The following is a 12,563-nucleotide window of genomic DNA, read 5'->3' on the forward strand; positions in this document are numbered from 1 at the left end:
AACAGCATAAATATAATTTACAAATAATTGAGATTGGAATTAAATATATCACAATATCAACTCGCATACATTTTGTAATAGAATAGAAAATGTTTTGTTTTTAAATTTCAATTCTTCACTCACTAAAAAAATATTAAAACACAATGTCTGATTTTAATAACATCAAGTGATTATCAAAAAATATATCGATATGTACATAAAGTCATTATTTAAAAAGACTGAATTTAATTTTTGGGAACGTAATTTTTATCTTGAGATAATATATTTAAGATAGCAAAATAAGTAATGACACAACTATTAATTTTACTGTAAAAAAAAACCCCTCTTCATGTACAAAAAAAAATCCTTTCCAATACAGATTTTAAAACGTTTCAGCATTACATGAAAGAGTTTGAAATCACATGAGAAAATCAAATTTTTAAAAAAATCATGTCAGAGTGTAATAACAGTATTCGAGAAGTAATATTCTTGTGAGACACTTGATAAATTCTAACACTTCTCTCGCCAATCACAGTATAAACTCGAACAGTCTAGTTCATCAGTACAACACAGTTTTCCGTATCAAATTCACCAATGAATAATAGTCACTAAAAAATTTTTTTCTTTTATTTCAGATTAAATATTGTTGATCGAGATCTCTTGTTATTTGCATTGCTTAGTGGTATATACAATTTAAAGAGAATCCATTCATTCATACGATTACAAGACAAGTCCATAAAAAAGGCAATCGATCATTCTCATACATAAAGACAATTATTTCATAAAAAAATAGCTAGGTCGTAAAAAAAAAGTCTAGTTACAGAGATAAATGTTGTTACACACAAAGGAGAACATCAATTTGGCGTAGTAATTTCACACGTACAAAAATATTTTTTTGTAAACTGCGTACATACCTTTGGTTAAAATGGAAAAACAATACTTAGAAGATGGGGAAAAGGGAGCAACTCTCGATATTTATATGGTTTTATGCCAGTTAAGGCGGAGAGGTGTTGGCGATTTTTTCTTCGATCAAATACTTGCATCAAAGCAGATTCTTTGGAAAGAGATATGTGGTTTAAATGATGCCGTAACACACTGTGTTTATAGATGCCCACATTTTATCGCTTTGTGTAGATACTTTCCAAAACTGTTCTATTAACTAGGTTTACTGGTACTGGTGGTTCATCACCATGCCAAAGAGTCAAACTTATAATTCAATACCTGTTAGAGGATTGTTTATGACCCAACTTGCATTGTCTGACAGCTTAAAGGAGTGTAGATGTTTACAGAACATTTAGAGCTTCAGGTAATTCAATTTATTTTCTTTGGAAGTCTTGACACAAAATTTCGGCAATGGAGAAATGGACATATCGTCAGAGATGCTGTGAGTTTTTTTTTTTTTGAAGTGGATTATAGGCGACTGATCAATCATCAGTGACCTCTTTAGAGATCTGTTGTTTGATAAAGCTTCATAAAACCCAGATGCCAAGGCTGGAAGGTCCTTCATCTTTCTGGATACTGTTGACTGGCTAATATATCAAAACACTTTTGTTACAATTATTTAGTATTTCTTTTTCTTTCCAATATTATTATTTCTCCTGTCTATCCATCTTCTGAGTAATTGTATCATCACAATAGCGGCCAGTTCATAAACACTTTTTTACAAGAAAATATAATAACATGAAATCGCTATCATACATAAAAAGTATATCAGGTACGGGCAAGAGATTTTCCTTTCAATTGAAGAAAAGTCACAAAGCACTTCAAGTTAAAATATCCGTGGGTTGTATATACGATCCTCGAAGAACAGTTTTCTACTGAAGCAATTACAAATAATCTTATAATTTAGCAGCATTTGCGTTAATTGTGCCATTGACAGGTAGATGGCAGAGATTGACGGTGGTTTCTGGGCCTCGACTGAGGATAGCTTCGAAAAGGACAACACCGACACAAAAAGCGCCAACGCCAGTGACGAAGATGGAATAGGCGACTAGATACGGACTCTTCCTTCGTTGCAGGTCAGGATCCTGCTTCATAACCATTTGAAAAAGACAGATACCTAAAAAAACGAATACGAATATAATCAATCCAATTTCACCAATAAATTGAAAGATAAAAGCACTTAAATATCTGAAACTCATGTCAAATTTTAATAACACAATTTTAAATGTCATGAGCATCTGCCCAGCCTTTTGGTTCCATTTACGAAGAAAAAAAACTATTTGCAGTTAAACCAGGAGGAATTCCTTCCCAAAACTTTCTCGCATACTTTATAATAAAAGTATCATTTTTGTGCTCTCTCCAGAAGGTATCTTAAAAAAAAATACCAAAATTGAAATTTCAAAAAAAAAAAAATGTCACTATGAATTGTCCATTACTATCTTCAATTACATAAATGCCAAATACGGTAGCTGTCGGTGAAATCATCTGACCTGTAGAGCGTCAGAAAAAACACACTTTCATCTTTATCATAAGGGAAGATGATGGTCTTCATAAATCAGTACATGTGTTTCGTTTTGTGTATCATTTTCAGTCTTTTGACTCATCTTTAAAATGTATTGACTTTTAGCACTCCACTGGTGCCGTTGCAGCGACAATTGACTGAATGCCTAATTTAGGTTTAAAGCACGTAATAAAACTTTTTATTCAAACAATATAGACAGATATTTACTGAGATCTCAAATGTTAAATTGCTTGATAATGAAAGTAATTAAGTTTGCATCTAAAGAATTTATTTGAGGAATACGATGTACAAAGCATTATAAGTTTCCTAATTAATTTTATGGAAGCAAAAGAATATTACGTGTTAAACTGCAATCTCTTTATCCAACAATCCTAGCCATATAGGTTCAAAAATTCTTTTCTCCAGGCTAAAATACTGTTTTAACCAATTAATGTTTCCTATAGACATTTTTACGAAATTCGTCCAGTGGGTGCACTGCGCCAGAAGTCTATAGCGGATAATGGAGCTTTACACTTCAAGAAACCTCGAAATTATGGTCGGAAAAAACAGCCGAAGCGTTCACAAAAATATTTCCAGAAATGAACAACGCACTAAAGACGCTAATAAACAGCAGTAAATCGCTAATAAACAACATAGCAATTTAGTGCTACAGTGCTCAGCGCAAAGAAACTGGAGAGCTGACACTGCGATCACAACTTCAAGGAGAGAGTTTATTTGTGAATCATTTCAGCTGTCTCGCATTTTTATCTCCGACATATCTCGAAGCACAATTCTAGGAAGAACTGTGGATCTTTGCATCTAATAAGCATGTTGCTATAATTCTTGTATTTTCAAAACCTTCATTTTGGTCGCCAAATGGTCTCCAAGGCTGGCATGAATCAGCTTTTACTGAGAATTCCTCGACCTTATTCTGAGGTAAACTATACAGGGACACAATATTTCAGATTCTTAATAAAATCCATAAATTCTTTTTGTCAAGCTAATTTAATCAATTACAGCTTGTGCTTTTGTGATGACTTACCTGGGTAGACGAAAATATTGGCAGACGCAACAGATCCGAGATATTTGAAGACCACCCCTATGCTTTCAGTGAGGACGGCTAAGAGGAGGGAGCTTGTGAACCACAGTGCGGCTACCACATAGCGACGCGTCCTCTCGGTGGCTGCGAACTCGGATGGTTTCAAACCACGTAACTCGGCATATATACCTGCAGCTGCATCCCTGTAATAAAACACAAATTTCAGAAAAATTTAAATACTTTTCATACTGTATTTAAAAGAATATGTATACATAATTCCAAGAAAATGGTCCCCTCGAAACGTTCTCGCATAAGGTGTTAATATGTAAAAATCTGTTACCATTTTATGCGCAAAAAAGTTGGGGAACTTTGGAAAAGACTGTGGACACCAGCGTGCTCAAATTTTTATTTTCATTCTCGTACATGGGAGCATTATGATCCATAGTGTAGTGAAGAAAATTGAATATATATCTTTGAAACTCCTTTACTATTGTGGCGGTTTGTGATGAGCGAGGATAGAACCTAGGACCTTGTGGTTTGCAGTCTAGTAACATGACCACGATACAAAAGCAGTTGCTCGGGTAGCGTAGCTGTTAACTGGCTTATAAGCTATTCACGACACTATCGTAAGAAATCAAAATTTGCAATTTGGTTGCAAATAACTGGCCTACACTTGGCTAACACGTTGTATTTGATTCAAAATTTGACACGGATTTACATAGCAGATGTACCAAATTTTATTCATTTAATTCTTTGGGTTTCATAGTTATCGTGTTCACTTTTATTCGAACAGACAGACATAAAGATCTCTTCTGGACTTCATTTCAAATTTGGAGTACAGGTCGCATACCAAATTTCATCCCGCCTACCTCAAATCATTTTTGAGTTTTGTACACAGACATAAATCCAAAATTATTTTTCAGACAGAGAGATCTGAAACGAGGCGAACGGAGACGCAAATCTTTTGACGAATACCATTTTTTATTACTATCTTCCATATAAAGTTTACAAATGATCAAAATACTCTCCCAGTTTTGAAATCTTTTGTGTTAAAAATTGATATGAGCATTTATAGTATGTGATAAGTTCGTTGGAAAGTTACTTAACTGAAATATTTTTGAAAAAAATAAATCTCCTCGAAATGAAGGCTTTGAAATAAATGGAGCAAATTTAAGGGCAGGTAAAGTGCGGTTTTTAAATACATCTTAAGGCCATATTTTCACTTCGGTAGATCAAAAGTTGCCATTTGGGACATGTATCAGAATTCTGTCTGCTGTCGGCTTTGTTCAGTGACCTAAATAAAATGAATCAGGCTGGCTACATGCTGAAGTGCCATTACCAGGGATTGCAAAAATTGAGTTAATTAACTGAAAAACTTAAACTGCAAGAGCAATGCATGAAAACGGGCTCTAACAATTAAAACAAATTTAATAGACAACCAATTATACAATACATTACACTTACAATTACACAACAACGAATTCTACATTTAGTCGATGCTTAAATTTACAACTGAACATCATTAAGTGGTAGTTTTACATGTTTACAGTCTTGCAGCAAGCATCATACTGCTGTACTCTGAATTGGCGCTTGGTTGGCACATTGGCATTATTTAAAGAGTGTTACAGTTCTAGAAGATTGGCACTTGGTTGGTGCATTGGCATTATTAGAGAATGTTACAAAACGATTTATTTTTTAATAAACGAAATAAGCAAATTGGAAACATAATTGGCGGAAAATTTGACCCTGAGTTCTGATGTATCTCCAAGTTTTAAACAATTCTAAATCCGAAAAAGCCCTTTTTTTGGATTTGTCCGCCTGTTTTTGTACGCCAAAATTTTAAAAAAAAAATCAATAAGCCAGACGTATAAACTCTGTTAGCATTATGGCAATAAATCATTATAGATACAAATGAAACTTTGGAAGAAATTCGTCTATGGGAAGTTTATTCGTACTTCTGTATATATGTTGGAATTGTAACTTAACAATGCAAAGTGCTAGAAGGATTAAATTTAACCTAATTTAATCAGCACAATTGTATAACTTTCTCAAATTTCAAATAGGGCAAAGAATATATTGTCAATCAGTCGGCTTATTCGCGAATGTTTGGATACGATCATTCAAAAATGCAATGCTTAAGAAGAATGAAATTTGGATGTGGTCTTGCAATTGAATTCGTATGCCTATGCTAAGTTTTTGGTTCTAATTTGAATAAAAAAAAGACACCCGAAATGTATACTTTTGTCCTTAGAGAAAAAAGACGGTCCTGTTTGAGTTAATATATGAGAAGTTGAATAGAAAACATTTTCGCTATTCTATTTCTTAATTCTAATATTTAAATTATTAAAATGGCGGCGAAAACTGCTTTTATTTTCTAAATCTTTGTGCATCCTAAGGCCAGTTTTCGATACCAGAAGGGGATGATGAAGCGTTCCTTTTGGAAATTACTTTCAGCATTGTTTAACATTCATAACACTCACCTTAATAATCCATATGAAAGATTTGCCGATTTGATGAGATTGTCACGGAGTTCTTGAATTCAAGATCCTTAACCTCCAGACATAATAGGTGAATACAGTAATGGCACGGCAATGAGATTACTTAGTAAGTGATCATATGAAGGAGATCACATATCCAATAAGAGAAATACTATTAAAATTTGAATTACCATGGACTTGCTAATTAGGATGTTACATTATATTTAGTCGAAATACCTTCTATAACTTATGTTAATTATTTGTTAGTCCAAACGGAAAACTTCTATAATTTGCCGGGCGCATGTTTTGCTTTTAGTGGTTTGATGTACGTCAAATCAGTCGATATCTGTGTAAGGTTTTTCAGTAAATGCGATGTGAACACTTGAAAAGGGGACGAGTCCTAATACTAAGATTACGAATCAGGGTTGAGAGTCTGGCAGAAAAGTGTCCCTTATGTTATTTTTAAATTTGCCGTTAGCGTAATTATTTACTATTATTAACATTTTATGTATTCTGGTGCTCTATATACAAATTGCATGCCAGAAAGCTATTATGTTTCATGTAACAATTCATACTGTACAAAATCTGAAATCAAAATAGGAAAATAAAGCTAATGAGTGCAAAGACTCAAGGCCCTCTGATGTGCTCACCACTTACTTAACGCGCACAGATTTTATGACAATATATATTTTTCTTTTCTCTCTACCTGCTTTTAATATTTGCATCAAATATTTGAGAATCTACTCAAACTGTTGTAACTAATGAACTATTTTTTCTATTTTTTTAAGTAGTCTTCTTGATAATTTTGTGCTTTATTTTGTTTAATCTGACAAACGACAAGAAAAAATTAAGGTCATTAAATCTCGATTACATAGATTTCCAGTCGAGTTTTACAAAATAAATATTTAAAAAAAAATTCAGAAATAAAGTCAATTAACGAGTCACGATTATGGGTTAAATTTAGGACTACGTTACAGATTCGCCAACAAATCAGTTAAATATTCGCCAACAGATAAAATGCTCGCCAAACGAATGCCATCTTGGATGGCCGGGGGGGAGGGGATAATCGAAAGAATTTTAAAGACAAGATGAATGGAAACTTTGGGAACCAATCGGTTTACGTTTTGTGGAGTTGCGAGTGAAAATTTGTAAGTTATTATATTTGATAAATTTAAGTTGAAAATAAATTATAGTTTAGTGATGACCGTACCATAGTGCGTATCTATTAGATATTGCGATTAGTCGAGAGTTAATTATTTTCCGGTTTGCTATCAATTGATATTATAACTTCAAAACAACGTCAATCAAAAGAAAATGAGGTACGACCGGAGTTTAATCCCGTGCTTGGCGCAATTTTCAAAAATCGCCAACTCGCCAACAACGGTCTTGCGCCGTGTTTTGCGAAATCTTAAAAAGCGAAGGAGCAGATGTCTAATCTTAGCACATAATAAAGGCGAAAGAAAATAGGTTTGCCAATCCAGAGAAAACGGAGATTGCCGGCTTTGGAGCGTTATCGCATCTTGGCGAAGAAAGGGGGTTAAACTCCGGTTCAACCGAAAGTGATTCTTTTACAATTATAATAAATTTACATCATACAACAACAAACTATTGAAAAAAAATTTAACTAATTCATAGTTTTCTTGTTAGCATTGTCAGTTGTACGCTTACGATATCAATATTAAAAGCTATTAATACTGTGAGTTTATTTTCACTTAACTTCGCCGCTAATAAATAAATTCAAAAATAAAAAATAAAAAAATCTCACCTTCCACAGAGTGCAAGGATAGGGTAGGTAGCGATCATCTTAACAATGAGTGCTATCACACCCACCATAACGAAGCCATCACCGGCGTCGTACATCTTCATGACGTTGTGGGCGACGTGGGAACCGAATGTCAGGTAGCCGAAACAGCCCGTTATGGAGTATAAGACGAACAGTACTGCCATCGACAACACGCTGGACTTGACAAAATTGCAGAGATTGCGCTCCCGCATACAGGAATACACAGGCACTACCACTTCTTGGCACTGGAAGCAGGAAAAACATATTGCATCGGTATTTAATTCAAATTAAATATTAAAAAAAAGTATAAATATCTACAATAAAATGCGGTTGATCGGTTCGAATAAATACTGGGTGGTTGTAAATTATCCACATGATAAAGGTGGAAAAAACACAAAATAAGAAATAAGAATTAATGCTGTATTGAATTTTTACTGTGTACATATCAATATGAACACTTCTAGTGGGAGAATATTAACCCTTAAATGCATGTATTTTTATTTTTAATTAATAAAATTTTAAATAGCCAAGAAATGGATGTAATTAATAAACAAATACAAAAAAAAAAGCCCACCCAAGAATTTTTAATTTTCAAATTAATATAGATGCATTTCTACATCATGAACAATCACTCCTTGAGTTCTATAAATCTACTGCGTACAATAATCTAATATTTCAAATATAAATAATACCTCTCATTAGATTACAAAACATGAAAATTCACGTAACAATTATTTTTAGTATTTAAACATAAAGGAACATTGCATTTATTACATGACCACTGTGTCAAAACTTCAGAATTGTTGAATTAATGATAGTCATTTTAAAATTCAAACCTTTTTCTTGCAGTTATTTTTCTAAAAAATGCAATATTTTATGCTTGTTTCATTTCATACACACGCATGCTGAAAATTACATTTATATAAATTTAATTTGTTCTGACAAGAGTAAATTTAATCTTAGTCAACGTAATGGTGACACGAAAATGAAAGCTAATTTTTTTTTTCATGTAAGTATAATATGCTCTTGCAGATTAAATTTTATTTTTACTTTATATAATATATTGTAGGAAAATGCACTTAAAATTATTATAAAATGATATACAATGGCTCAAACAATTGAGAGAACACCTTACTTTTACTTGATAAATCCGAATTTCAATATAAATAATAGATTACCGAGAAGTGCAAACATGTTTTTATTTTTACGCATAACAAATGGTTTAATTTAAAGTAAAAAAGAAGAAAAATCAACAAAAAATCTCTAAACTGAAAAATTTAAGAAGTATTTTAAATAAATATACCCAGATTTTTGCCTCAAAAAATTGAGAATACAGTGAAATTCTTGTAATATCTCGCAAAGAAAAGTGTCAATATTTAATTGCATGTCTTTCGGCTTTTATAATGGCTTTTCAAGTCCTGGTACTGAATCGACCCATTTTTGGTGGCATTTCAAGATATTTTACCCCCTTCTTCTTGCAAACTTATTTGAAATGGTTTTTGTTTCTAATTGCGTGTTTTTGAACCACTATTTCGAGTGTGGCCCACAGATATTCAATGACATTGATATCGGGATACTATGGTGGTGTGTATAAATGCAGTTTACAATGAAAAAGAGGCCACATTTTGACGTTACATGCATTCTGTTTGGTGTCGCTGTCGTGCTGGAAAATGAAATTTTCATTTAAACCCAATTTTTAGCACTTTCCTTTAGATTAGTGAGACCATATAATTCGTCTAACTTGCTGCAGGACTTTCTCAAATCATAGACAGAAGTGTAAGTGCTGAAACTATGCGAGATGCCATTAGACAAGCCGGATATAAAAATCGAATTGTTAGAGAGAAACCGTTCATCAGGTTGCAAATTCAGAAAAAAACGTTTAATATACGCAAAAACTCATCCATTGAAGACCAATAACTTTTGGAAGAAAGTTATATTTATTGATGAATAAAATTCAACTTTTTTGGCAGTGACACCCGTCGCACCGTATGGAGAAAGCCTAATACTATTTTGGATCCAAAAAAATTTACACCCTACAGTTAAACATGGCGGTGATTCCGTCATGCTTTGGGGTTGTATGGCTTCATCCGGGGTAGGAAATTTAATTCTTATAGATAGCATTATAAACCATATGGTTTACTTGGTTATACTTCGCAGCAATCTAAAAGGAAAGTACTGAAAATTTGGGTTTACAGTGATATTTAATAATAAGACACCATATTTTGACGTTACGTGCGTTCTGTTAGGAGTCGTTGTCCTGCTGAAAAATGAAATCTCTCTGAACCCAAATTTTTAGTTTGTAAAAATCGTATGCCATTAAAGATAAACATGAAACTGTCACTTAATTTTTAATTAAAATTCTAATTAAATTTTTTAAAAAGTCAATCGAAGGTCCCTTCGTACCCTTCAAAATAAATGTGTGCTATATTTGCTAGTTCTAGGTCAAAAGACATGGCTTGTAAAGCACCAATACACACACTTTCATCTTTATAATGAATAGAGATGTAGTAGAATCATCTTATAAAGCATTAATAAACATAATCGTGCTTTTAAAAAATTCGTTGTTATTTTGAAAATTATCAAAGACATCTAAACTACCCATTTATATAAATTTTTAATTCACTATAGTAACTATAAATAAATGTGAGTAGTTTGCTGAGCCAACTACAATTACATACACAAGACGTCTTATTATATAATGTAAAGACTATTAATTAACAAAAAACGTAGCATCAGAATATTTGTTTTTTTAATTAAAAACTATATTTTTGTTATTTGGAGAAAGTTCTCTTTACGTTATTGCGTTTAATTTCATCAATTCAATATTAATTTTAACTCTATTTAAAAAAATTACAAAAAAAAGATAGCTCTTTCGATTTAGATTATTTCTTCAACATTGACCAGCCATTCGTTGAAGAATAATAATCTTATAAATAATACGCATCAGTTGTCAGTATTCAATAACCTAGAATTTGTTTTTCAACTATGAGTATATAATTTCAAACTATTTCAGTTATTTTCGGGGTGAAAGGAATGCAAAATATTTTTTTCTTTCAGAGCTCAAAATTCTGTATTGAAAGACGGCATTTATTTATGCTCAGAAAATATGTGCTGATAATATCCGGGATCAAGCACCAATTCCAAATAGAAAAATGCGGCGCTCAAAAGGAATGCAAGGTCATCGTATCCAAAAGCGACTTCGAAGTGCTATTGAGAGCAAGGAATTTTGGAACATCAACCATGTTAAACTGAATATCGTAATTGATTAGATTTACTCCTTTTTCAAGCTTTATTTGAGTAATTAAGGGGCAGACCTCAATTTTGAACCGCGCTATATTAATGAAAATGTCTTCCAAAATGCTTGAGTTAGGTAAAATTAAGGCTATTTTGAAAACGCCGGAATAAATAAAGATTTTAATACTTCAAGAATTGATAACTTTACTATAAAGAAGTTAAGTCACAATAAATATATCATAAGATGAAAAATCTGACATAATCTTTAAAAACTAAAATGTATTATAAAAAACATTATAATTTGTTTGAAATATTTCTATTACTTTTCAGAAAATATTTCTAAGTTTTTTATTTCAATGAAACAACTTGTAGTATCGTTCTGGGAAGTAATTATATTAAGAAAATATTTTTTTATAGTTATATGTTAATTTTTTAGCTGAAATGGATGTGACAATGCAAGATTTGCACTTACCTGATATCCTAATCCTAGGACAGGAAACATGGCAAACATTTCGGACAAGTCATCCGGTCTGTACAGGAAGAGATAAATATTCATTAATAAGTATTGAGATGAAGGAATTTTGGAACAAACGTAGCGATTCATCACAAATTAAAATTTAATAATAATTAAAATCACTAAATCGGAATAATATTCAAAAGCTGTTTAGCTGGTGCCATCCACATAACAGAAGTATATTTTCTTTTACGCCATTCATTACCTAGAAAGTCATCAAAACATTATTTGATGAATAAAAATTCCAATTACCGTTCCAAAAGTAATCAATCTACAATTTCGCTCTCTGAAACAATGAGTTATCATCATTAATCAACTGAGTACAAAAAAAAAAAATCGCGTGAAATGGGCAAAGATTTTGCCTAGGGAGGTGTTAAAGATCAGAATTAATTAATTTTTTTTTGTTACACAGATTCACTTTGTTACCATTTAAAAGAAACTAGACACCTAAATCATTAATAATATTTACATGATTTATATTTTAGCTTCGAATCTTTCTTGCCCTTTCTTGAACGAAATATTTAAAGAGAAAACATTAATCATTAAAATTGTATGAGTTTTTTTATTGCATTATCGTGTTTTAAAACATTTTTCCCTTCCGAAAACTATATTTTGAGAATTGTGCAAGTATTAACCATTAACGCTCTTGCAATTCGAAACTTGATTAAATACTTATGATTTGCTTGTTAAATTCCTTAAAAGACGGTGCATTTACTCATTAGTAACCAAAATTAGTAACTGCGATCTCGGTAAAGGCCCATTTATATTGTTTGAATAAAAAAAAAAGAATTTTATGTGTTTTAAACCTGAAGTACGTATACAGCCCTATGTCCAGGTAGCGGCACCAGCAGAATTCTTAAGATTAATGTTTGCTTATCCATGTATATATATCAACAAAACGGCTCGAAATCAGTAGCCATGGTCTTCAGAAAACTTTCTCGTATATTCTTTAGTACAGATATTACCTACTCTCCCCCACAGCATAAAAATTAAAGGCTATGGACAAGGCTAAAAAAACCACGATTTCGCAATTTAAGCAAATTTTAATCTCACCCGCAAGTTTTGTTTCATATTAAAATGAAAAAAATATACAT

The 12,563-nt window shown here is 32.1% G+C and overlaps 1 protein-coding gene across 1 annotated transcript in view; it reads right to left on the reverse strand.

The window, feature by feature from the left end:
* Positions 1-424: 424 nt before the first annotated feature.
* The window catches only part of LOC129981272 (sodium-coupled neutral amino acid transporter 7-like), a 60,291-nt gene continuing 48,152 nt past the window's right edge, over positions 425-12,563 (reverse strand). The window contains exons 6-9 of the mRNA XM_056092043.1: positions 11,428-11,485; positions 7,704-7,966; positions 3,465-3,664; positions 425-2,038 (exon numbers count right to left, since the gene is read on the reverse strand). Coding sequence (XP_055948018.1) covers positions 1,818-2,038; positions 3,465-3,664; positions 7,704-7,966; positions 11,428-11,485 — 742 coding nt within the window. The 3' untranslated portion in view covers positions 425-1,817. The remainder of the gene's footprint in view (positions 2,039-3,464; positions 3,665-7,703; positions 7,967-11,427; positions 11,486-12,563) is intronic.

Source organism: Argiope bruennichi, chromosome 8 (assembly GCF_947563725.1).
Source record: "Argiope bruennichi chromosome 8, qqArgBrue1.1, whole genome shotgun sequence".
Classification (NCBI taxonomy): Eukaryota; Metazoa; Arthropoda; class Arachnida; order Araneae; family Araneidae; genus Argiope; species Argiope bruennichi.